Genomic DNA, 27,141 nt, shown 5'->3' with positions numbered 1-27,141 from the left:
TCTTCCAGTTGTGGCTGTACTAACACCATTACTGGTTTGCCACTCTCAGAGTGTCCCTTTCTCGCAGTATCTGTGCTTGCCCATCAGACACTATGAGGAGATTGGCTTTTCGAGGTGCTGGTTCTACTCTGGTAAATCTGGTAAATTATTGATTGTACCTCCATCCCTCTGCCTTGGCCTTTTGCTTTTCTTTTTTCTGACTGTTAATTATTCCTACCTTATTCATCTCATGTGTGTGCCTGAAGTTATCTCTGTGTCTAACAGAAATGCTTTAACGCAGTTACCTTGTGCTGCCTTACCTTGTCAATCATCTGAGTGCCTCCTGAAAGAAATTCCTGGATTTGGTTGGAAAATGGGGATAGGCTGGGGTAGATGCATCAATTCTGTCCTCAGCTTTTGAGACAGCCACAAATAAAGATACTTTTCTGATGCTGTCACTGGAAGTTGGGAAAGAGCCATCAACTTGTTCCATAAATTACCATAGCTGTTGGTTGGTGGTTATTCATTTGTCACTGCTTGTGTTGGTAAATGCAAAACTATGGCCAAAAGAGGAGGGGGCTTTTTCTACTTCTCCATTCATCCCACACATAAAGTGGAAGTGGGAAGTCCCACAGTGATTCAGAGCAGTTTTTCACTTGAATATAACACAAGGTACTCTGTGGCCCTTTTCATTTGTAATTTGTTTTAGTTGGTTGGTTTTTTATTTTGGTTTTTTTTTTTAGTTTGACATGGAATGAAGTGTTTTTACACCAGAACTGAGCATGTGTCTCTGTACAGTCTTTTTGTTGGAAACAGTGGTTCCTGCTTAGTTGTCATGCCTGGGATGGGGTATGAAAATGTAGAGAATTTAAGAATATATTCTGCTAAGAGCTTCTGAATTCACCTCCATCAGTGTGAACTTGGGGGATCTGTCCTGCTGTCATTGGTGACTATAAAACTGTAGGAGCATTTTGATTTCCCTTTACTCTTGCAAATTTGCACAACTTTGAGTTTACAGAAATGGCTTAACTGACCTGTAGCATCATCAGAAGCTTTGCTAGCTCTGTAGGCAGCTCTCAGCAGAGGGTTTGGGTGCAATGCCAGGGCTCTAAGAATGTTTCTGTTCATTATAGAAGAAGTTGGATTCCATGGGTTCCAAGAGGCGAAGAGCTACCTCTCCTTCCAGCAGTGTCAGCGGCGGAGATTTCGATGATGCTCATCACTCCACCAATATTCCAGGCCCAAGCAGGAAGAGGAGGAGACTTTCCAATCTCCCAACTGTAGATCCTGTTAGTACCTTCTTACTGATTGCACCTTTTTTTCTCAGGGATACTGTGTCTCTGTCTGGAATATGCTGGACTGTAAAATTAGTGACCATATGTAGCACGTGTACACTGGTCCTGAATCTGTTCGTGCCTTGGCTGAGCTTTGTTTAGGACTTCATTCAGCCTTGGCTTTGGCTTGGTCCTGGCTCACCACTTTCATCTTTACTGTTTTGTTTTTGCTGCTTTTCTCTTCTTGCTGATGATTTTAGCAGATGGAAGGATGTTGGAGAATGAGCTGAAATCATAATGTGCAGAAGATGAGAGCTGTGTCTGCATAGCAAATGCAGAGGGATGAGTGGGGAATGGCACAGGCAGTGATTGCTGAAGTGTACAATGCCTCTGCTATGCCTTTGCATGAGCAGTTTAATGTTGATTAACTGCAGAGCAAAAGAACCCCTGTTGTTCTTGTAGATGCTTATAACTTGGAGAGAATTGTGCTGAATTAATTTGCATTTTGGTTGTTTTACTTAAAATTAGCATTGAAATAAAGCTCCCTGTGTTCAAAAAATAAATGGAAATCCTGCAGTACCTGGTACACTTGTCAGGTATCCTGCTAAAGTGTGAGGTGCTCTAATTGCTTCTCACTTCTGCTTTAGGGCATGCTGTGGATAGGCAGCTTGTCCTTCCCTTTGTAAGCAGGTTTTTTGTTACCTCCTTAAAATTCTCTCCCTTTTCCTTTTTTCGTTTTTTTTTCCTCTCAGATTGCTGTCTGCCATGAGCTCTACAACACCATCAGAGACTACAAAGATGAGCAGGGCAGGCTCCTTTGTGAGCTCTTCATCAGGGCACCCAAGAGAAGGTAAGGCCACAGGTCTGGTTAAACCTTGAACCAGGGATTTAATCAGGGAGAAGTGGAAATTGAGAAATACTTCAGCAATAATTTGTGAAAAATCTAAGCTACATCTGTCATCATTTCACATCAGTGTTTGATGTAATCATTCTTTGGGATGTGCTTACATTGGTGCTCTTTTTCAGGAAAGAAAAAAGGATGATCTGAATTAATTTAAAATGTTTCTTGTGACATCTGCCTGGAACATCTATGCCTTTGATTATAAGATGTTCTGTATAAGTGGTGGGATGTGATACTAAGGTCACAGCTTGAGAAGGCTGATAGAAGTGACCCTTGAAAATGCAATATCTAAGAGTCTAAATTTTCTCTTAAACTCAGAAAATTGAAGACAGTGACAGAACATGCATGAAGAGAGCACTGTCACATCTTTTATCTGTAACAAAGATGTATTGGAACTTTCTTTGGTTTATTTAGTCATAAAAATGCACAAGCTTTGTGCTGTGGTTTGGGTTCTACTGCTTGAAATATGATGCCTGTTTTTGTCCTTGCAGAAATCAGCCAGATTATTATGAAGTGGTTTCTCAGCCAATTGATTTAATGAAAATCCAACAAAAGCTGAAGATGGAGGAATATGATGATGTGAATGTGCTGACTGCTGATTTCCAGCTTCTCTTTAACAATGCAAAGGCTTACTATAAGGTGAGCAAACTACATATAAAAATCCATTGTTAAAGGAGTGTAGATGTTCAAATTCTGCCTTGGTTTGGCCAAAACCTCTTCAGTTTAGCCTTTGGTAAGATAACAGCACATATTGCAGTTATTTACATATTTTTCCATAATGTTGACTGTATCTTTGTAAGATGTTCTACTATAGCAATTTTTCTTTGGAAAATTGTAAAATAATGTGAGGATGATCTTCATGTAGTTTTCCAAAAGAGATCAAAAGCAAAAATGGAGATATAAACTGAGAAAAATATTCCTCTGTCAAAGCCTTCTCATTTTACAGCACCCTCTGTGTAACCCTTTGAAATGGAGAAAGATTTATTTTCTTTTCCTCCCAGAAATAAATGTTTATGCTAACAGCAAGTTTATGGTAGGAGTGTTTAATCTTTCTCTTCCATTTGCCACTTAATAAAATGAAAGAAAGGCCCATTGACCTGTCATGGTCTGTGATGATAGATGTGAATGTAATGTCATCAAGACAACCCCCATGGCAATTCCCCCAAACTGGGTGTGGGTTTTATTATGGATATTAATGGGTTTTATTGCAGTTTTCATAAGGAAGTGGGGAAAAAATTGGATTAATCTTGTTTAATGAAAGGCTGTGTTAAATCCATAAACCAGTGAAATTGTATGTGGTGAATGGGATGATACAGCAAATCTAAACCTGCTAATATTGCCTTTCACATCTTTGACTTTGGAGACAATCTAAATGAGTGCTTTTTGAATAACCCAGCCAGAGTAGCCAGGTGACAACCAGAAAAACAGTGTTGTTTTACTTGTATATGTGTGTGTAGTAGCTTCTTGAAAACAGTCAGATTTATGGGTTAATGCATTTGTGAATTCTGCTTCCAGGAGGAGAAGTACAAAGATTACCAAATCCATTTTGTACTCCTGGAGCTTTGCAAGGCACTCAGTGTGAAAACCCCAACATTAATGTATTTCACATGAGTGAAAAGGACTTGATGGCAGGAGAGAATGATTGGGGTTTTACAGAATGTGTGTTGCCTTGGCCTATGAATTGTGGGCTCAAAATTTAACTGTGTCATAGACACCTTGCATTAGAATAAAAATAGCTATCCATTATTCCAGGATGAGGGAATGTTGACATTTCCAGAGAATTATGGAGCTGTGAGCTGGAGCTGTGGTACACAAACTTAATCTCTTCTTTTCAACTTTTGCCTTTCCCAGGCTGCTCCATGGCATGGACAAACCAGGGACAGTTATTGATTGTCAAGGTCTTCATTCCAGCAGGTGTTTTATTGGCAGTGCTCAGCCGAACAGCAGCTTTTGGGGTTTTTTGTATTTCTGGTCAAGTCTTTCACTCCTGAGCATCTTGTATTAATTAATACAGAAGGAAGCAGATTTGTGGAGCAGGATACCCTTAAAAATCTGCTCTCTATAAGTAACACCTGGTCTAATGTGCTGAGAATATTTCAGCCTAATAAGGCAAGATTAAGAACAGTTCTCATGTTGGTTTCTCATTTGTATTACAAGCTGTCAGAGGTTGAGAGAGTGAAGTAAGAAGAGTGCAATCAGCAGTAATAAGGTGACATTATCAGCAGGAATACCTGAAATAGAACCTTAATGACAGAGGAAAGGGAAGGAAAAATATATGGGTGGAAAAGCTGTCTTTGTTCAGGGTAATGTTAATAGGCACATGCTTGTCTGCCACTATCAGCTCTGTATTTTTAAAAGTAATTTTCTAACTAATGCTACTACCTCTTCTAAAAGATGCATCTAGAGGTGCACCCAGGTGATAGCATGTTGTCAGGTTCCTTGGAATTTCCCAGTTAATGCTGGGTGGTAATGCAGTGCTTCCAAAGATATGTATTGGCATTCTTCTGTAGAAGTTAATTTTCAAGTCATGCAATGACAGCAGTATTGGCTTAAATAAAATTTATGGCATACTGAAATTTAGTCTGTTTTAAATGCTGGTGGTGTACTTCAGCAAAACCGGATTTCTCCAGATTCATCTAATTGGCTTGTCCAAACCTCAACCCAGCTAATTTTATTGCTAAGTTTTCTGAAAGACTTGGATGCTTTTGAGTGATTCAGGTTATATTTTCTAATGCTTATTGTGATTCTTAAGTCCTCTGTTGAAGAATAAATAAAGCAGGAATTTCCCAAGTTTTCTATTACTCATTTAATGTATTTAATACCTTTTAGCTAATAACTTACAAATTTCCCCCCATGAGAATGCCCTGAATTCTGACTGGAATGTTTGATTTGTTTTTACAGCCAGATTCTCCTGAATATAAAGCTGCCTGCAAACTATGGGAGCTGTATTTGCGCACAAAAAATGAATTTGTTCAGAAAGGTGATGCTGAGGACGATGATGATGATGAGGAAGGGCATGACAATCAAGCAAATTCTGAATTAGTAAGTGTGGGCATGACAGCTGCAGAAGGGGGAGGCTGTAACTGTGGATGTCAGCTGACTGTGAGAGGGTGAAAAATCGAGTTTTTCACTTTTCATTGTTAAATTATCCTCCAAAGGGTATTTCTTATGCAAGTTAATTAATTAATCACATCATTGTCTGTGTGTTTCCCTTCTGCCTAGCAAAAAAAAAAAGCTGCGAGGGTTTCTGACATGGGTAAAGCATAATTCTGGTCTAGCTGGAATAATATGAAGTGTGCTTGAATTCATGCCAGCATTGAGGTGTGTTGCAAGCAGGACTGGTGTCTAATTCCAGCAGTTACCAGCAAGTGCCCATTCAGTCAGTGCAGCTGTTCCTGGAGTGTTCTGAGAGTAAATTTGGGCTAGCCTGGTTTTTGGGATGTTGGGATGCACATTTTCAGTAACTGTGATGTGTGTCTGACAGTCTGCAGTGTAAAGCTGAAATCAGAGTTTTCTAGTGTACCTGTACCTACATAAACAGTGTTGTCTTCAAAAGTTGCATCTGTATTTTGTAGCTGATTTTTTTTCTGCCTTTGAAGTGTAAATTCCTTTATTTCAGCACAACTTGAATCACTCCACTCTGGCTGCTATTAAAACTTTTTGTGATTTTTGTTTCCTGCATTAGTCATCTCCAGGTTACCTGAAGGAAATTCTGGAACAGCTTCTTGAAGCTGTAGCTGTTGCCACAAACCCCTCAGGACGCCTCATAAGTGAACTGTTTCAGAAACTTCCTTCTAAAGTGGTGAGTATTTTCATGTAGGTTGTGTTCCAGGTTGGAAACCTGGACATTTCTGTCACTGATGTTTCAGGCTGTGATGGCTATGCTCAGGGGGCAGGTCTCTGTTTCTGCCTCATCAGTGGCAAACTCCACCTGTTTTTACTGCTCTGTTTCAGAACAGCCATGTTCTGTTTTTGTGGTGATAGTTTTAACCCACAGAATAAATACTCTGAAAACCATCACCATGGGTTTGATTTTCAATCAGAATTGGTCTCTTATGTCACTTTATTGAATTCCTTGGATCTGCCTGGCTTGTCCAAGTTGAAACCTAGTACCATATTTTGAGGTTTACACTGTTCTTATCTTCAGTTCATCTAATGGCTTGTTCTGTGAGCTGTTAGAGCAAAAGCTTTGTGACTGTTTATAGTAATACATAAATTATTTCTTTTTTCCAGCAATATCCAGATTATTATGCAATAATAAAGGAACCCATAGATCTTAAAACTATTGCCCAAAGGATACAGGTATGAACATATTAATGTGTTGGGGTATGGCCTTTTTTAACAGTAAGCACTCCAGAATTGTTAGAAGTCAGGATTTATGGTGGCAGGAAAGGCAATGTGTTTTCCTCCTGCTATTACAAAACCTGCACACTGTGGTGATTCAGTGTTCTGTGCTGGGTTAGTGCTGCAGAAGTAGCTGTGTGGAAGATCAAGCATTGTGAGCTGTTGGAGTGCTGGCTTTGAGCCAGAATATCTCAGGTTCCTTGATGTTTAATGGCTTAAAGCAATTCTTTGGCAAGTGCTGCTCATGTAAAACACTGGAGTACTGAGGATTGGTTGTGTGTTATCATCACCTACTTCTGTTCTAGTGCTATAAATAGATGTTTTGTACTGATGCATTTTTCATTTTACTTCTCCAGTAATTTGAAATATTGTTCTGTAATTCTAGCATTTTGTATAGTAGGGAGGGATGGGACACAGACTGATAGAACTAGAGAATAAAATTAAAGCAGCATTTTGTCAGAACTCTTCAACATTAGGGTAGTATTATCTATTAAATGTTTTTTTCAGTCTTAGCATTCATGAGCTTTATAAAGACTTACCATATATGTATGTTACTGTCTTTGTTTTCTTCTTCCAGATACTTACCTGTTGTCTTTAGAAATAAGTTGTTTTTCTGTGAACATTCCCTGTATTGAATATGAATTCCTTTGCTTTTCACTATTGGCTTAGTTCTCATGCTGTCTGGTGGTTTCTACTTTAACCAGTTCTGCTTCTTGTTGTTTAGAATGGAACTTATAAAAGCATTCATGCCATGGCCAAGGACATAGATCTTCTGGCAAAGAATGCCAAAACCTACAATGAGCCTGGATCCCAAGTATTCAAGGTTAGTTTCAATTGTTCATAGTGTGATTTGAGTTCAGATTTTCTTGCTGGTTGATCCTTAAATAAGCCTTGAGCATAAAGCTCTCAAGACCCTGTTTGCCTTGGTTTTTTTAAATAGCTTTTAATGGGTTTTCTTTTTTATCTTGTTTTTAGTAGAATTGGGGTACAAAAATAACAAAAATTGAGCTTGAAGCTGCTCGGGTCTTCTATTCAGTTTTTTCAGGCCACTGTAAAAATACTGTGTGGGAGTATTTCAGGCAGACTTTGTTCCATGCTTCATTTCTCATGCCAAATTGTTTTATATCTAAATGTAAAAACACCTTAATTTTTGTTTTAGATAGCTGGAAATATCTGATTACAATATTGTTCACTTTCAACATTAAACAAAAAAAATCTTCTAATTGACAGGATGCAAATGCGATTAAAAAGATATTTAATATGAAAAAGGCTGAGATTGAACACAGTGAGTTGGCCAAGTCAAGTCTCCGAATCAGGTACTGCAAACAGAGTTCTTTCTACAATCTCATATAAAAACCTCTGTTGACGTTCCCTTAATTGTGCTGTGGGGAGTATAGTGGAAAATAATGACTTGGAAGCTTTGATTAGTGTTGTTCTAAAAGTTCTACATTGGTTAAAATAGTTTTTGAAAGAAAGCTTTTTTCATTGAAATACTTCTGTGGTGAAATATTTTTGTGTAAAACAGTGTCAGTTTGATCTTTACTAAGTTATGGCCAACTTCTACCACGTGTTTATAAGTCAATTACAGAAAACGAAAAGTGAGGAGCAAGGTGTTTTATTTTATTGAAAAGTGCTGGATCTTCTTGAACCTTGTTAGGAACTGAAACCAGAGGGCTCACAGTTAGGTGGGGGCAGAAACAGAGGAACAGAACCTTGGGCAAAAGATACTTAGAGGGAAGTCCAATCTTGTTTGAAAAGCACTTTTAGCTATGAAAAGAGGCACAGGAACCTGAAGATCTGGATTTATTAATCAGTGAAGAAGCAATTTGGCCCTAAATATGCTGGTATAAAACACCTGATGAGAGTTGATAGCTCTATTTGTTTCATGGAATGATTTTACTTAGGAAACAACATTTTCTTTCTGTGAAAATCCATAGTGTACAGAGAACTGATGCAGTCATTATAAGTGTTTCTTAACTGAAATGCAATTAAATTTCTTCTCATATAAACATTGTATTTATAAGTAACACTCAAAAGTAGTGAGCTGTGTCATTTATCCCCAAAAAATTAAGCAATGTCATGCAAACCATTCAGGGAGTTGGGAAACTCTTACAAGGTGGAATCTCTTTACATATTAGAGATGTTTACTGGTATTCGGTGCTGGGAAACCACTGTTGTCATTTCCTGCAAGGGTTTGTGTGGTACATCTGGAAACACTGGCATTGCCTTACTTAACTGAAAGGTAGTTTAATTTTTTCTGTGTGTATGGTGTCAGTATTAAAAGTGTTGCCTAGAATTGTTGTGTGAAAGAAGTGGAAGTTGCCTGGTTGATTTTTACTGCTCTGCGTTTTTTGAGAAGCGTTTTTTCTGGTTGGTTTGTTCAGCATCAGCATCCTCCTCATGGTCGAGTGAATCATTGTTGGAGCATATAAAAATAAAAAGCAGAAATACTCTTTAAGTTGTAATTCCTGACAGGGGAATAATTTTCCTTCTTAAGAGTATGTGTAGTGCCAGAAGACTTTGCACATATGTGTTTGCTTTACAGTAACCAGAATTATACAGAGGCATAGAGGTTTTCTATTTAAATTATGATTGTATTTTATTTTTCTCACTGTGTTGGCCTTTGGTGAAGCTCAGGATGTTAGGGTGTGTGTCATATTTATTTCTGAGGCTCAAAACGGTTCTTTAAAAGAAAGCTGACTGTGTAAGAAGGGATGACAGATAAATCACACTGATATTTGTTAGCTGAATTCCTCTCTTGCACTGCCAACCCATTTTCACTTCTCAGCTGCCTTATTCTAGATGTTCTCTTGTGCATTGTGTTCTCAGCAGACTTTCAAATGCTGAAATCATCTATCAGAATCATTGACAGCTCCCTTCTTTGTTTCTCTAACTTGGGGGAAAAAATAATGCCTGAAGCAGGCTGCAATAACACTGGGCTGAATGCAGAAAAAATTGGGATAAGAGAAGTGTCATGAAAACCAAACCTTTCACCTTCTATTTTGTATTTCACTGGTTACTTTTTCTATTGAACCATTCTCTTTTTTTTTTTTTTGTTTCTTTCTCAAGAATCTGCTTCCCAGAATCATTATTTTTATTTAAATTCCTAAATGTTTAATTGTCTTAAAGGGAAGTTCTCCTTTACCTATTGCTGATTTGGATAAAATCCCCCCATAAATTCACTTCAAGTGCATTTTCTGTATTTTTCTTCTGTTGTTCTTTGTCATTGATGGCTCAAACTCAGATCATTATAATGCTGCTAACCTAAGCTTTATATGTTACCCCTGTGTCAAAAATGATGTTTTTTATTGCAGAGCTCATAATCTCCTTTGCCATACTTAAACTGCTCTTTGTGGGTGCATTTAACTGTCCTCCCTTGAAGTGGCAAAACTGAATTGCTTGATAATATTCAACCAACTTGACAGTGACTTTAAATGTTGATAAAACATGACTGGACCTGTATGATTTGCCTTATCTGGATGCTAAGGGACATTTTTTGGCTGCTTTCACTGCTGTTTAGGCTGAGCTGTGTGTACAGCTCTCAATGCTTGAGCTAAATGTTACTTTCCTCTGACTTTTTAAACAAAATCCCCATAAATGCTAGAATGCTGAAAAGATCTCAGTATTACTTATCTTTTGCTTCCAAACATCTGTCTCTGAACCTTTTGGCTGATCTATCAAAGTAATTCTGTAAAAAGCTTTTTTTCTTGCTGTGTCTTTTCATGGGTTTAAGGTGGGCCTGTTTTTTTTTTCCTCCCCCTTTCCTTGGCTTGCCTCTCCTGCCTTAAGGACTGCATCAAATTTGGCTGCTTCCAAGCTGACAGGTCCTTCCTCACAGGGTAAAGGCAGTGTTGGGGATGAGAGAAATTCTTCTAACAAATATTATCGGTAAGTAAATTGTGCCATTGGAGGAAAAGCTGGGTCATCATCGTTTGGAAATGCCAAATTTTATTTGACTGTCTTCCTCATACCTGTTGCAATGCAGGGCTTGGGATTAGGAGGAGATTAATGCTGGTAACACACTGATAGTGTTGTTGTTGCTGAGTGAGAGGTGTGCAGTGCTCTGTGGGGGTGGCTGCAGCAGCTGGCACCAGCAGCACAGGGGTGAAGCCACCTGGGCTGCTCAGCTGTGGCTGGATGGTGCTGCTCAGGTAGAGAACCTGCTTGGGCAAGTGCATCATGCAGGGCCTCATGGAGCCAGGGATGGCTCAGGATGCTGAGGCTGCAGTGGCTCCAGTGGTTCTGCACTGGCAGTGGGAAGGTGAATTGCAGCTCCAGGCACCCCTGGCACCTCAGGCCATCAGGGGAGAGGATGTGCTCTTGCTCCAGGTGTGGATTTGCACACCCTGTCAGTGGTACTGCAATAAAAATGACCCGGGTGAATGAAGGTTTTTTGGTGAAAAGAGCCAAAGCACAGCAAGAAGTGGCTTCATCAGGCAACAGCCCAGCACCACACAGCAGCACTGCTGCCCTGGAGGACTGCAGGGACAGATGGAGCCCAAAGTCATGGACTGAAGGAGCTGAGTGGATGTTTTAGAGAGATGACCCACAGACTGAGGGGATGATACCTGTGTGTTTATGGCAAAAGGCAGAAAAGGATGTACAGGAAAGTGTAGGGCTCAGGCATGCACTCAGCCCATCTGCTTTTTCCCCCTCTTCACTTGGCTCTGATAGGACAAGGCTGAGCCTGTTTCTGGAGGTGCCTGAAGAGCTGATCTTGTAAAAAGGCAGAGAATGTCAGGCATAGCTTATGTAGTATGATAGGAAATACTGTGCTCCAGGTTTGGAACAAAAGAGAGGGATGCTGAGGAAATCTTGGTGAGACTGTAGCCAGCGTGGATGCCAGTTTACTCCAAGAAACAGGAGGGCTGATTCATGTGCAGGCACTGTGTGTGCTGAAAATGCCAAAGGTGGGGATGAGGGAATGGGAGGAGATAGAATATACAACTTTTAGTGTGTTGAATTCCTTCCTCTAGACAAATCCCAATAAAACAGGATCAAATAACAAAGTTATTAATTGGGAGAGATTTCTTATCATTCCCCTTCTCTTGCAATTAATCAAATACTCAAGTATACAAAATAGGACAGAAGTTAGTTGGCTGGAGTTCAGTTTTCTGACTGTGTTGAATGGACCAGCTCACAAAATAGAGGCACACTCATGGCTTGTTAAGAGTTTCTCCTGGTAAAGTCTCCAGCCTTCTTTAGTTGTGCCTGTGTTCCTGCTTATGGAGTCATGAGCTTCACGTATTTGCTCACATATTCTGTTAATGGTTAATGTGATAACCCTTTCCCCTTTCCCCTTTTTCATTTTAATTTTATCTTTTTTTTCCCCCATATTTAAAATGTCTTTACTTTTTCTCTTCCACAGTAACAAAAGATCAGCCCAAGGGGATCGTTTATCAGCAATAACCATGGCATTGCAATATGGATCAGAAAGCGATGAGGATGCAGCTTTGGCTGGTAGGACCTGAAATGCACTTTCTCTAATTCCTCTCAATAAAATGTTTACAATGAGCACATCTGTAGAGCTCCTGATAAACTCAGATACATTTATTTCAAAAATATTTTGCACTCACTGTGTAATTCCTTTGAATCTTGCAGCTAGTGAGATAGGGTAGGGCAAACTTGCTGGCATACTTTGAATTTTCTGTGTGTTTCCAACTAATACTTTAGGGAGCTGTTGCTTGGTTTTACTCTTTCTAAAATGGAACAGAAGACGTTGGATGCTCCATGCAGCTAAAGAGATTAGTAATGCTGGAATGCTTTCTTTGTTTAATTTTTTGTTTACATTATTTCTTCATTGATGTTGAAAGATGCATCTGTTCAATATGTATTACTGGGGCATTTATTTCTTACCTGGTAATCGAACTATACTCCCCACAGTGTTCTAGTGGATGGGTATGTAGAATTGTTTTTGGATTTTAGCTCTTGCAGTAAGCAAAAGTATTTTGATTCCTGGTTAGCTCAGAGTTTGGTTGTTGCTTCAGAGCAGCTGTTTTCTGGGATGTGTGGGGAATATTTGTTAGCTGGGTTTTGCTTGTTTGTTAGCTGTTATATTTTCCAAATTTCAATGCTGTAAAAATATGTAGCTTTTTCTGTTTTAGTGATTGAAATTGTTGGAGTGATTTAATGACTTTCAGGTGCCACCTTTGCTATGGACATTATTGTAATTTTCATGAGACCTCTCTATGTGTGAGACTTTTGCCTTGCTGCTGTTGAAGCTCTCCTATCTTTATTGCATTCACCTAAGAGGCAATGCTATTTTTTTGGTTATTTTACCTGTCACCCCCTAAGATTTTCTGTCCTTCCAGTGTACTACTTGGACAAGCCTATGCTTTCAGTCTCTCAGTGACAAGGGTTTTTCTTTAAACCAACTGGTATTTTTATTAATTGCTCTGCTGTCTCATTTTCTTCATTCCTCTAACGCTTTTTAAAATAAATGAGAACAGGGCTGCATGACTGAACATTAATAGAACTCTCTCCTCCTTGAAGCAGAGAACTGAATCTTTATGAGCTTCTTTGGTTGTAGCTGTTGCCTAAGCAATGAATAATATCAGTTTCCATCTGAGAGTTTATCCTGACAGCTGCAGATGGTGTTTTGGTGTGATGGAGCTTGTAGAACATTTCCATCTCCAGTGTACAAGGATGGGAGCAGCTCCCTTGCTCCTCATTATAAATCTACAGAGGCATAGGTGGTCATTAGGTATTACTTTCGTGTATTTAATTATGTAAACAAGGGTGTTTTGTTTTTGCTGTATCATTTAGAGATGGTTTAAGACTGGATCTGCTTTTGGCTTTAGTGACAACCATCTTCAGTTGGACATTGAGCATTGTTGGGTGCTTTGGGACCTCAGAGGAGACAGTGGGGTTTTTTTGTGGTACCTGCAAGCTGTGGTTGTGGTAACAGCAGCACAAAAGGAAATAACTGCCTGTCCCTCTCCCCTGCCAGTGCTTGCTGGGGATATGGGACCTGCTGCTCCTGCACATGAAAGAATGTACAGTGATTATTTGCTCTATAAGAGCAAAAATATTATTATTGCAAAAATAAGAATTTTTCTGTTTTCTAGTCTGGAAAATGCATTCTTCTTTGGCTCTTAATATAGCAGGTGTCATTAGGAGATCAGTATAATTCTCTAGTTAGGTAAGAATATGTGATGTTTACACATCACTTTTAGAGAACATGCACATCATAATGAAAATGTTTGTAGCTGTATATTATGTAAATATTAAAATACAAGAAAATTATAATACACAAATGTTTTCATTACTAATTAATATCTAATTTACTTAGATTTCTTTTTAGGGAATGCCTTGTGTTCTACTTTCAACACAAAGGAAGTACATTTCTTATTTAGGGTATTGAACTGTTTTGTTGCTGGCTCACACATGGCAGAGAACAGCAAATACTTGACTAGTCCCTTCATGTTTTCTCTTTCATGGAAAGAAGTTATTCTGCTTTTTCTGTTTGTTTCTTACTTTTTGGTGGAGCACTCAGAACAATTGGAGTAAAAAGACCAAACTGTTTGGATAAATGGAACCTTAACTTATATTTGAAACTGTACCTGATTTCAGTGATAGCTCCAGTGGTTTGTTTTTACCTGAGTTATTCTGTCCAGCTCCTGCTTTGCTGGCTGTGGTACAGCAGATGCTGGGTCATTAAATGATGCTGTTTGGCATCATTAGGATAATTCTGAGTGTCTCCCCAAATCAGTAATGAACATCTTCATTGCATGTTTGCACATCTGCTGATGCCTGATTTTGTTACAGCTTTGCCTGTGACCCTGGTAGGTCCCACACACTAACACAGATCTGGTGTCAGGCTGCAGAGCAGCAGTGACAGCTCTGTGTTGTTACAGTCTGGGTGTGCCCTGGCTCTGTCACCATTTCTATATGACTTTACTGAACGTGGATAGAGAGCTTGAAGCTGTGCCAGCCTCCTCTGAGCAATAATGGAAATGCCAGCTGGAAACCTGGCATTAGAGAGCTGTGTTTTGTGTAGCTGAATTACCCAGAGTGTCATCTGCAGGCTGTCCCTCACACTCACAGAGGGGAAAAGGGGTGAATAATTTAACTCTAGCGTGTGCAAAGCCATGCAGATTTTGTGATGTCTGTCTGCAAGGTACCAATAGCACTGTTTGTGTGACCATTTGCTGCTTCCCGTCCTGTGTTTCCAGTACCAATGCTTTCTCATTGCTGTTGTGTTTCTGTTGTTCATGTAATGTTTCTCCTAATTTTTTCTGCGGTAAGTGTTAGCTCTTCATAGATTTTCTTTCATTCATCCTAATCCTGAAACAGGATTACCAGATAAGTTTGCTATGAAATTTTTAAATACTTACTATGTATTTTTTAGGCTTATTACATAATCACTGTAAAACATTTATTTCTTCATTTGCTGTATATATTAAAGGGGCATCATCAGACTTTACTGTCATTTTCTTCTGCTAAGCTTCCCAATTTTGTCTTGAGCTGTGATTAATATTGTCTGAAAGATTGTAATAAAGTGCTTTTGTTTTTTGTCAGCCTGAGGCTCATAAGATATGTGTTGTGTTATTTGCTGAGGTGTGAATCTGACTGCCAAAGAGGGGTTTCCTTTTCTGCTTTAGACCTTTATCCACCAAATAACCCACTCTGAGTTGTCCTACTGAGTTTCCTGTTTTTTCTTTTCTCTCTGTGCAGCTGCTGCTCGTTACGAAGAGGGGGAGTCTGAAGCTGAGAGCATTACCTCCTTCATGGACACTTCTAATCCTCTTTACCAGCTTTATGACACAGTTAGAAGTTGCCGAAATAACCAGGGCCAGCTCATCTCAGAACCGTTTTTCCACTTGCCCTCCAAGAAAAAATATCCTGATTATTATCAGCAGATTAAAACACCCATTTCACTGCAGCAGATCAGGTAAGAAAACAGAATGAAAACTACGTCTGCTGTGAAACTATTCAAGGGTCTCTTTTATTCCCAGAATCTTCTCTTAAGGTCAAGTTGCTGGTACCTAATGCAGTATTTGCACCATCTCTACATCTGATTGCTGCTTGTTTCAGCTCAGTCTGCATCAGTCTTTAGATCATCTGTGGTACATGGCTGCTGTTGGGTTTATTTTTGATTGAGTTTTATTTGTAATGTGTCTGAAAATTACCATGTGAATAATTCTGAAGGCTAGGTGTGCAGCAGAGATGAAAGTTTTTGCAGAACTCCCCATTTTTCTCTTTCCCTGACCATAATGGCTTGATTACCTCTTGCTGCCATGTATTTTAAGTTGATAGTCTTTAGTATGCATTGTAGGAAGATGGTTGCAATTACAATCCTCCTGTCTAGGTCACTGTGTGTAACACTGTGAGAATAATTATTTCCATGATGATGTAGCTGGTGTGGATTGAAGGCAGCAGTTCACCATTTATAAATCTGTGAGCCTTGGAAGGTCAGTGAGCTGCCAGAGTGCAGTTGTCAGATTAAACCTGAGTGAAGTGAGCAGTGTCTTTCTTTGGTGGCTCAAGATAAGCCAGTGTGATGGGTGTGAACAGGGTCCTGGGAGCATTAGTAGGCTTTAATGGTGCTGCCCAGCCTCTGGGGGCCCGGGCCCTGCCTGAGCCACACCCCAGGAGTACCAGTCCTTCAGTGAGGGAGCACTGGAGCCTCCACCTGCTCATCCCTTTTAATCCACTCTGATGCCCAGGTCTGTACATTCTAGTTATACATAATACAATCTGTCAGACTTGATGTGATTGTTGAATGAGCAGTGTCTTTGTTAAATCAGAAGCTAAAAAAACTGCTTTTTGGTTTTTTTGTCTTATCAGAGGGTGTTTTGCGTGTGCTGGGGAATAAAAGCTGCCACACTAGTTCTCTCTCCATCAGTGACTTTAAAACATTTTTTTATGTCTTAGTACAGCTATAAAAGTGGCAAAGAAAGTGTCTTGCCTTGAACAAAGCACAAAATGTACTTGATGAAAAAAGGCGAACAGTGAAATTGAGAAGAATCATTGACAGTTTGTACCTAAAAGTGTTGGCTCAAATTATATATAAACAGATTTGTTTGGGAGAGATTTTCCATTAAAAATACTCTTGATATCAGTTATAGAACAAATAACCTGCTATAGAGAGGCAGCTGCATTTCAGCTTCCTTACAGTGTAGGCTGGTTGCATCTGGCTGTGTGAGCAGCACAGAAATTCCATACAAGTGTGTGAAGAACTGTAGAAAAAAGTAACTTGACTTACTGCCTGGGGGCCTAGAAAATAAAAAAAGGAACAGCCAGGCTTTTTAGAAATAGTGTTTGAGGCTCACAAATTAAGCTACAATGTTTGTGGAAGTCTAACTTCCTGCAAATTCTGAAATTCAGCTATCTTTTAAATTACCATGTAATCTTCACTTCTTACTATACCTGAAAAGCCTTGAAGTCATGCATATGTGCACTTAATTGATGTGCTTTAGGGAAAACTGAAGCATCATGGCTTTGCTGATACTGCTAATGTGTCTTTAGGTATTCAAAACTGGCACTCATTAGGGGTGGAGATTGTGGGGGTTTGGGTGTTTGGTTTTCTGTGGGGTTTTTTTCCTTCTTGCGGTGGTGTTTTTTTTTGGTGTTTGGGGATTTTTTGAGAGGTACTTGCATAAAGCATATATTGTGTTCCCAGATGGGGACAGCAAAGTTTAGTGTCCCAGTGAAAAGCTGAAGGAGGTGGAGTGAAGCCTGCTGTTCCTGTTTCGTGTCTCTTTTGCTCTGGTGTCTGGCTGCCTCAGCTGTCCTGACAGAGTGAACTGTGAAATGTGTGGCTGTTGCAGATTTTACAGCTAGTCATGTATTTCAGGGGGGTTTGTGTGTTATAAGGGCAGGAAAAGTCTTTAAAATAACACCTGATTTCCAGAGGGAATGTGTGAGTGTGTTTTGGTTTAATGAGATTTTACCTATCCCAGCCTCTCAGTCACTGAGTATTGTGAACCTCAGTCATTTGAGCTGAGTGCTGATCCTGAGCTGTTCCTGCATGTGGGAGGTGATCATGCTGATGGCTTTTAGTTGTCTCCTAATTTCCTCCTGGCTTGCTGTTCACGGAATCACAGAATAGCTGAGGCTGGAAGGCAGAACATCCTGCCCAAGCCCTGGCTATGGCAGGGTCACCCAGAGCCTTGTGTCCAGGACTGTGTCCAGGCAGGTTTTGATCATCTCCACAGATGGAGACTACATATCCTCCCAGGGCAACCAGAGTTTGACCACCCTCAGAGTAAAAACCATTTGTGTTCAGCTGAAATTTCCTGCGTTTCCATTTGTTCCACTCCCCTCCTGCCCAGTCAGACATTGCTGAGATGACCCTGGCTGCCCCTTCATTCCCTCCCACCAGATGTTCAGCACATTGATGAGAATTCCCTGCCTCAAAGGGGGCAAAGCTTAGAGCTGGAGAACCAGAAAATCCTGTTTGGAAAGAATGGCATGATGCTGTCAAGGCTATGACTTTGATATGCAGTAAAAGTGCCTAAGCAAAGCTGACATTGCTGGGGAAGAGTCATTCTGTTAATGACAGGTAACCACAGGAAATGATGCAGGAGAAGGTGTGCAGTTACCAAGTGCATAAGTGCTAGATCCTGGCAGGCTTACAAGAACACTGTTCCTTGTTAAACTTTACAGTGTTGAGAAGTATGATCCCCAAGGCAAGTGGGTCAGGCTTTTCTGTACCAGAGGAGGAAGGCGTGCCAGGGAATTCCCTGGCAGCAGCTCTCTCTGGAACTCATGTGGGAGTGCAGGCACTGAAACCGGGATCATCCCAACACACCCTCGTGTTTTGTGCTCCTGAGGTTTAAAAATGTGCTGGGATCTGGTGTAGAACACACCTGGTTTTGTGTGATAGCTGCTTTTTGGGGAATTCAAATGAATTTTTGTCATGAGTGTGACCCTTTTTGGACAATGCTCTGTGACACAAGAATCTCAGTGTTGCATGTATGTGATGTGTTGAGGTTCTCTTTAATTTTGTGGTGGCTCTTGGTGGTTTTGGATTAGTTATAAGTGGTTGGAGTGGAGCTTATAGTAAATATCATCAGCTGGTCAAGCATATTTTGCCATATAACTTAAGCAGTTTTAGCAATATGGCAAATCAAGGAGTGGAACTAATTTTGAAATAGTAGAGACTGGTGCCTGGGAAAGGGTTCTGTGTTTTTGTTTGCTTGATTTGTGAATGAGTCAACTGGGAAGAGAAAATGAAGTCTAGTATTTTGAATACATTGTAAATTTTCACTTTATCTAAGATTTAGGAATTCTTTAATTCCTTTTGTCACTTAATATAGCTTATTATTTGGTGAATATTGCATATTTTTGAAATCTTCTGTTTGTGTAAACAGTTTTTCTACCTTAGCAAGTATTTTCAGTACATGCTTTATGTAAGACTTTTATAAAATCACAAGAAGGTTCCCAATGTATTTTGTAAGAAGACTGTAATTTTCAATAGGACATTTGTCAAAGGCATTTCTTGATCCCACTCATTCTTTGTTAGTGAGTTGTTTTTCCCTGAAGAGGCGGGACTAGCACTTCACAATTTCTGAATTTTAAAAAAAAGTTGCATAACTGATATAATTTTGGTGTTTGAATTTTTTCAGTAGGAAATTTTTAGGCTGTGTTTGTCTAATAAATGGATCTTTTGGTTGTATGGAAAGAGTATGTCTCATGTTCAGTCCTTGCAGACATTCCACCTGGAAGGACTGATGAGTTTGCAGTAGACATTTTAGGGAGTTGAGTGCCAACTTAAAGTATTCTTTTAATTAATATTCTGATTTCAACCAAATTAAATGCCATGCCAGTGTTGTTTTGGGCTTAGGGGTCTTAGGAAACTGTAGCCTTACTTCTAAACATTTTTCCCTCATTTTGTTTAAAAGGAAATTCTTTCTAGTTTTACTCATGCTTTCAGGTACAGTTATATCCCTGTCAATAATTTTCACAGCAATTTCTCTTAGTTTCTAGTATATAATTTGTGTTATGTTGGCAGTGGCTTTCTGTAGAGCCATGGGTTTGGTTGGTTTCAGCCTCACTTTGTGAAATAAACTGATGTTTATAAAATCCTTTCTTCCCAAGATTGGTGAGCTAGCTTGTTAAAAATTTATTGTGAAGCTGCACTTCATCCTCCAAATGCAGAGAAGTCGTGATGCTTGAGTTCTGCTGAGTTTGAGTGTAATTAAATCTGTTCAAAGTACTTATGCAAATGACCTAGCTAATTAATCATCCTATTTGCTGACAGCAGTACAGAGAGTGGTAGGAGAGGAGGTTCTTTGCAGGCTAGAACAGGATCATTTCTGTGCCTGTACATTTGTCATTGCTCACATCCCTGGCTGGAAGCTGTTGCTTTCCAAACCATTCAGTCTAAGTCTGGATTTTTAATTTTGTTTCACGCCTTTGATGAACACAGCTGTGAATATAGATTGTTTGTTTAAAATCAGGTGGCCTACACCTTGATTGTTGGGTAGTGGATAAGTGGTAGGAGCAAGCTTGGGACTGAAATGTTTTATATTAAATTTATTTTGTGGTGGTGATAATGCTCCTTCAAGCAGGGACACATTCAGCCAGGTGCTGCAGAAACCAGCCTGGGTTCAAAAGTGGTTTGTGACTGGTGAATGTGCCAGGCAGGAGGGTGAGGAAGTTGTGTTGCAGCTGGGACAGGCTTTGGGGCTTGTGTTCTGCAGATTAATATTTTCTGCTATGTGCAATGAAGTATTGGAGAGTTTAAAAAAATTGGCTAGAACTTTCAGCATTGTGCAAGAGAACACATGAAGTTAAGCATTAACTCATGTTGATTCATGTGTTTAGCATATGAAAAATGACTTTGTTGCTCTTACTCCTCTATTTCACTGTTTTCACGTGATGTGCAACTTTGCACTTATCTCCAATCAATAACCAGGGATTTTTAAAGAGAGGGCACAAGTTGGATGGTTTAACATAAGAGGTGCTGGGAGCTTTTGGCTCTCACTGAAGATAAGTGGAATTGATGGAGGGAAAGCAGCTTTTGGGGCCTGGCCTGAGGACAGAGCTCAGGGGCACTGCAGCAGTCTCAGCAGGCTGTGCTGCTGCCTCACCTGTAGCACCTCACCTGAGTCTGAAAACAGCCATACAGATCAGTCTCCACAACTTCCAAAATTGCTGAAACCATTCTTTGAGGAGATATGACTCCCTAATAAAGTTACAAGTGAATGATGTTACTAGACAATCAAAAGAAATCCCATTTCTGTAGTTAGAGCTCTTTGGCTATTGATTTATCATGAAAATGAGGATATTAAAGAACTGTTTTGCACTGTGTCACTAGTGAAATAGCTGACTGGTATTTCTCTTTTGCAGAACCAAGCTGAAGAATCATGAGTATGAAACTTTAGATCAGTTGGAGGCTGATCTGAATTTGATGTTTGAAAATGCCAAGCGCTACAATGTCCCCAATTCTGCCATCTATAAGAGAGTGCTGAAAATGCAGCAGGTTATGCAGGTATGTGGAGAACAAACAAAAGGATATAACTTTACATGTGAATTTATTTCCCTAATGGATATTTTTTTCAAAATAATTTTTAACTAAACCTGTATTTGCAGAAGTATTTTCTTTCTTAGGGGAAATTATGGGAATAGAGAGCATAATGAATTGATTTTTTTTCTCAGCACATCTACTGCCTTCTGTGATTTCTTTTGGTCACTTTATTCCTTACTGTGACTCCTAACCTAATTAAATTGTGAGAAAATTGATGATGTAGGGGTTTTTTTAGAGTTTGCATATAACTGAATAAGGCTAAAACCTTTCAGATTTCATTAAGTGTTCCAGCTAAGTGCTGTGGTCTGAAATGGCATTGTTTTCAAATTGGTTCCTCAGAAGTTGTTCTGTCATTTAGAAAGAACTATACTACTCTTTAATTCTGTTCTGGAAGTGTCCAGCAGTGAGTTTGGCTTCAGGGATTTGTTCTTTCTTCAGGCAAAGAAGAAGGAGCTTGCTAGGAGAGATGACATTGAGGATGGGGACAGCATGATTTCTTCTGCTACATCTGATACTGGAAGCTCAAAAAGGAAAAGGTATCTGCTTCTGTAGTTCCTGCAGGCCATAACATTGCTGCATCTCTTTTTCTGAAAGAGAGTATTAAACCTTATTTTTTTAGCATTTGTGTAAGGATTTGTAATTCTGAAACATCATTAAGTGTTGATTCTAATTAATTCAAAACTATTTGCTGAATATTATTTCCCTATTTTGGTCTATTACTTTGCAGTTGTCGACATCACTTCTGTAATTACACTAAATTAGGTGATTTTGTCAATGGAATTCAGGATTTTTTTGGGGGGGAGTTGTTTTATTTTAGCCTGACAAATAGATTAACGGATTATAAGAGATTGATTACTTAGGGTCCTGTAATAAAAACCAAATTCCCAGTGATTTGCAATAGACTCTTGTACTGAGCATAATGATGGCTTATGGAAGGTATTCTTTATGGTGATAGCTGCTCTGTAATTAATTTTAGTGATGCATTTCACTCCAGGAAGAGGTGGTTTCCCTAGTCTGCCTTATGGTGTCATTTTAAATAAATTAAGCTCAGGTAATATTTTTGCAGTGGTAGCAGCAGTCAGGTAAAATTGCAGTTCAACATCTTTCTTTGGTGTTGCTTGTGAACATCTGGATATTTATTTCTTGTTTTGTCAAGGGAACAACAGTTGTGGGGGAGGAAGGGAATGGAGTAGAGCATCAGCAAAGAGTCCCTGAAGAACAATCAAATAAGTTCAGAAATGTACACTCGTTAAAATCTTCAGAGAGAAAATATGAACTTGGATTTAGGGGGTGGTGCAGTCTAGGGATGCTGGGGAAAAGTGTAAGAAAGGAAAGGCAGACCACAGAACCAAGGAATCAAGAAGGAACAAATTGCAAAAATTGCTAGCTTTGTGATCTTCAGATTCAAAAAGAAGTACTAGCCTAGTCAAGCAAGTCAAATTGTCATTTTAACCCCATGGTGCTTTTGATCACCTTGTGCCAGACAATACTGAAATGCTTAAAAGGAAAAATTCTGTCAGGCCCTGTCATCTCAGAACAACAAGAGAGGAAAGGGAACAAGGGATTTCTTGTGTTCATAGGCAAGGGAGATCAGAATGATGTCTGAAGAGCGCCTGAAAATGCTTTTGATGTTGTCAGTTTGATACTTGTTATCCATTCACTTGCTAAATGACAGCAAGGAAAAGAGGATCATAGATGCTGCTGATCACAGAAGTGAAGCAATTAGAGGAATTCCACAATGTTGCTGGAAAAGGAAACCAATAACCCATACAGAATCCATCCTATTGGAAAATAACAGTTACCCAGAAGAAAGTTGTTTGTCCCCTTTTATGTATCAGATGCATGACATGAATCTTGAGTATTGGCAGGCCTTTTGCTATTTCTACTTTGGTTTTGCTTTGCCTACATCTGTTGAAATGAGTGAGAAAAACCTGGAAACACGTTAAAATGGGGAATTTGGCAGCATGTCTGTTCTGGCAGTGCTCCCCTCCTAGTGGCAACAACTAACCAACATTTGCTAACAGTGGTAATGTTTAGCCTATAGAACATGTATTTTCAGTTTTCTCTATAGTTATTTCACTGATCTCACCAAGGAGTAAGAGGTATCTGAGGCATGAGACTCTTCTGAATTAGATATATTTTAAATGTGTGATGAAAAGATTCACACAATGGGAAATCTGTGTTGCAGTTTGGTTTCTAATAAGTTATACCGAAATATTCTGCAGTTGGAGGTTGTTTTTGTGGTGGTTGTTGTCTTTGCAGATAATGTAATAGTTGAAGTTATAACTACCTGAACAAGTCTTAAGGGGATTGCAGATTGGAAACCTGTGTACAAGTGCTTTGTAGTGAGTGTATTGCTGAGTGCCACAGTGTCTGAGCTGAGACTATACATTATTGACACAAATTTCCTTCTCCCTTGTTTGATTTGTTTATAGGCCATGTGCTGTGTGTGCAGGGAGCCGTGTAGTGTTTTGTGATAAGCTGTGTCTTGGTTGTGCTGTCAGATTTCTAGAGATAATTATAACAGCTACACACAGGATGGCTATAACATTTGTGGGGCTAGCATGTACCATATTTAAATATTTAAATATTTAAACAAATCTTTTTGTGAAGATATTTAAACAAATCTTTCTACTACATCCTTGATGTCTTTAGTTTGTACTGAAGAATGTACAAAATTATTCTGAGATAAATAGTTCATGTCTTTGATATTGTGAAGCAATCATGAAGGTACTGACTGGAAGTTTTTACCCTCTTCCCTCTGGATCTCGAGCTCTTGGATTCAGATACCTGATCCTGGCTGGTCTGTTTTCTCTGCAGCTGGAAAGTGCTCAGAGCTCCTTTTGGCCTTTGCACTTTGAAAAATGAGTTAGTTGGTTAATTTTGTAGAACTCAAAACTCGAGGTCAGTGAGAGAACAATAATCTCTAAGAGTTGTTTCCTGTTCCTGTGTCAGGCTCCTGGTGATCATGCTGTTGTCATTTGCAAATTCTAGTGCACTGTCTTAACATTGAACTTCCTGTGTGTGTGTTTAGGTGGTTCTGATTTGTGGTAGAGATAATATCATTTTGCTATTAGAGTTGGAAGTGGGGATAAGAGCCCTGGCATTCATTCTTCTCCTTTGTGTTGTTGTTAACCTGGCAGTAAGAAGAACATACGAAAGCAGCGGATGAAGATCTTGTACAACGCGGTTCTGGAAGCTCGAGAGCCCGGCACAGGCAGGCGGCTCTGTGATCTGTTCATGGTTAAACCATCCAAAAAGGACTATCCAGACTATTACAAAATCATCCTGGAGCCAATGGACTTGAAGATGATAGAGCACAACATCCGCAATGACAAGTACGCGGCGGAGGAGGCCATGATTGAGGACATGAAGCTCATGTTCCGCAACGCCAGGCATTACAACGAGGAGGGCTCCCAGGTACTCACTGGGAGCAGCCACGCTTCTCCCTGCTGCTCTGCAGGCATAAACTGCTGTTAGGATGGTTTAACTTTGACTGTTACTTGCATTATTTATTCCATTCATTCACTGAACTAAAGTAGAAGTTCTCAGAACTTCTGAGAAAGGATAAACAGCTTTGTTTTCATGGGAGTGGAGAGTGTGGGAGATCAGACTAGAAGACCTGACTTCTTTAGCTCAGCAAAAGGGGTCTGAAAGGAACATGGTTTTCATTTAAAAATATTTTGCTGGGTATGTCTATATAGTGATGTTTCTCAGGCAGCAAGAATGAGGTGAAACAGGGTGGTGGTAAGAAACCTCCAGCTGTTTCTGCTAAGGAGCTCAGCCAGCTTCTGCACAGAACTTTGTCACCAGGATGGGGTTTGAAGACCCCGGGGCTGTTGTAGTCCTTTGTACCTTGAAGGAATCCCAGTGGTTCAAGGGATCTTTAACTGCTCAGCAGAAGGGTTTGATGAGGAAGTCGATAACACAGCTGCCCATTGTCATTTTGTAGTCTTTGAAATAGAAATACAGCTTAATTGGGTAATTTCTTCAACATTTGTAGCTCCCTGATTTAGGTGGTGTCATCAGTTCTGCTTACCTGTGCAAGTCAGTTAAAAAGAAATACTTATTTCTCAAATCTACACCTTAAATAAAATACCCAGTTTTGCTTTCACCTTTTCCAAACTAACTAAGTGTTTCTTAGGAGCTAGTTCTAAACTAGTCTAAACACAGTAAACTTTGTTTTGGTTGGCTTATGATTACTTTACTGATTAATAGGTGTACAATGATGCCCATATGCTGGAAAAGATCCTTAAAGAAAAAAGGAAAGAGCTGGGACCCTTGGCTGAAGATGATGACATTGCATCCCCTAAACTAAAGCTAAGTAAGACAACCTTGTGCATTGCCTTGTCTCATTTCAGCACTTACAACACAATACAGAGAAAACAGATCTTCCTTTTCTAATAGACATGTTCTGCATAGCTGTTAACACAAGGAATGTAGAATTGTATTTTCAAAATCTTGATGGCAATGGCATGTCTATATTATACAATAGATTAAGTTGTTGCATATACAGTATTTTCTAAGAAAAGTAGAGTGAAGAAAAAAGACTTGTGAATGGGTGGAATGAGTGAGATTTAGTCATATAGTGTTATCCAAATGTTAGATGCTCTCAGTTGAGTAAGGGGCTTCTCAGGTTGAGCAAATCTCTTAATTTCACTGGTTAAATGTCTGGGATTTCCACAGAATGATAAAAAAATGTGAACTCAGTTTCACAGATTATTGAAAGCCATGAAAAACATGGAAGTGAAGTTTACCATGTCTGTTCCTCGAGCTGTTGCCCTTACAAACTTACTACTACTCAAATCTTACGTTCTCATAATATGTGTTCAGAACTGAGCAAACTGAGACAGATAAAATTGCACAAAAACCTTAAAGGAAACAACTGCACATAGTCCTCTTTCAAATTAAATGTGCAGCTCCTGGGTAGAGTACAGGTGTTGAGAGCTCTCAGGCAGAGTCTGTGCAGTGCAGTAACAGAGATCCTGGGTTAATCAAAAAGCCAACTTGATAATCTCATAGGAGGCATTAATTTACATTTTACTTGTAATAATCCTTTCTAATTTGGCAGAAATATGTCATAAAGTAATCTGATAATATTTTGAATGCTTAATTTTAGAGATAGCAAAACCCCTGTGATGACAGGATTTTTAACAGCTGCAGAGACAAATTCACGGAGAGCTGTGAAATCAAAATGAGTTTAGAGGAGTTTGTTAATGATGTAAGGTAGGAAAATATATTTTCCATGCTGTAGCCTAATGTTAAAGAACATGAAAAAAATATTTCATAGAGTTATGACAAATAAAGGAAGCTGCAGCCTGGCTCTGTGTTGTGAGGCTTCTGCTCACACCATGAAGTGATTCTTCCATGAACAAATCTCTGGTGGAAACTGGAGATGGATAAAGAAATGTGCAAGTTCTTGGCTTTGTCGTTTTAACTTCTTTTTTGTTTCTGTGGTGTTAGGTAGGAAGAGTGGGATTTCTCCCAAGAAGTCCAAGTACATGACTCCAATGCAGCAGAAGCTGAACGAGGTGTACGAGGCCGTGAAGAACTACACGGACAAGCGCGGGCGGCGGCTGAGCGCCATCTTCCTGCGGCTGCCGTCCCGCTCCGAGCTCCCCGACTACTACGTCACCATCAAAAAACCCGTGGACATGGAGAAGATCAGGAGCCACATGATGGCAAATAAATACCAGGACATCGACTCCATGGTGGAGGACTTTGTCATGATGTTCAATAACGCTTGCACATACAACGAGCCGGAGTCTTTGATTTATAAAGATGCTCTGGTCCTCCACAAAGTTTTACTTGAGACTCGGAGAGAAATAGAAGGAGATGAGGATTCTCATGTACCCAACGTCACTTTGCTGATTCAGGAACTTATCCATAACCTCTTTGTATCTGTTATGAGCCACCAGGATGATGAGGGCAGATGTTACAGTGACTCCTTAGCTGAGATTCCTGCTGTTGATCCCAACTTCCCAAATAAACCTCCTCTGACTTTTGATATTATCCGAAAAAATGTTGAAAATAATCGCTACAGAAGGTTGGACTTGTTCCAGGAGAACATGTTTGAGGTACTGGAGAGGGCACGGAGAATGAACAGGTAGGCAAACCCTTATTTTTCAGGTGTCCTTATCACAAGTTTTGCATTTAATGTTAGACAA

The 27,141-nt window shown here is 39.5% G+C and overlaps 1 protein-coding gene across 19 annotated transcripts in view; it reads left to right on the top strand.

Annotated features, from left to right (window-relative positions):
• The window catches only part of PBRM1 (polybromo 1), a 55,972-nt gene that overhangs the window by 2,396 nt on the left and 26,435 nt on the right, over positions 1-27,141 (top strand). For 6 of the 19 annotated variants that reach the window (XM_033071763.1, XM_033071769.1, XM_033071758.1 and 3 more), the window contains exons 2-18: positions 9-140; positions 1,113-1,268; positions 2,006-2,103; positions 2,646-2,793; positions 5,056-5,196; positions 5,840-5,956; positions 6,388-6,456; positions 7,223-7,321; positions 7,729-7,814; positions 10,288-10,386; positions 11,867-11,958; positions 15,175-15,391; positions 20,797-20,938; positions 21,413-21,510; positions 24,118-24,394; positions 25,193-25,298; positions 26,438-27,080. In XM_033071763.1, the coding sequence (XP_032927654.1) occupies positions 93-140; positions 1,113-1,268; positions 2,006-2,103; positions 2,646-2,793; positions 5,056-5,196; positions 5,840-5,956; positions 6,388-6,456; positions 7,223-7,321; positions 7,729-7,814; positions 10,288-10,386; positions 11,867-11,958; positions 15,175-15,391; positions 20,797-20,938; positions 21,413-21,510; positions 24,118-24,394; positions 25,193-25,298; positions 26,438-27,080 (2,636 nt within the window). In that variant the 5' untranslated portion in view covers positions 9-92. The remainder of the gene's footprint in view (positions 1-8; positions 141-1,112; positions 1,269-2,005; positions 2,104-2,645; positions 2,794-5,055; positions 5,197-5,839; positions 5,957-6,387; positions 6,457-7,222; positions 7,322-7,728; positions 7,815-10,287; positions 10,387-11,866; positions 11,959-15,174; positions 15,392-20,796; positions 20,939-21,412; positions 21,511-24,117; positions 24,395-25,192; positions 25,299-26,437; positions 27,081-27,141) is intronic. The other 13 variants (XM_033071770.1, XM_042779705.1, XM_033071760.1 and 10 more) reach the window with 7 other exon arrangements.

Source organism: Catharus ustulatus, chromosome 13, assembly GCF_009819885.2.
Source record: "Catharus ustulatus isolate bCatUst1 chromosome 13, bCatUst1.pri.v2, whole genome shotgun sequence".
In the NCBI taxonomy this organism is placed as follows: domain Eukaryota; kingdom Metazoa; phylum Chordata; class Aves; order Passeriformes; family Turdidae; genus Catharus; species Catharus ustulatus.
Note: the sequence above shows the minus strand (reverse complement) of the source record. Positions and strands in the feature narration are given on the sequence as shown.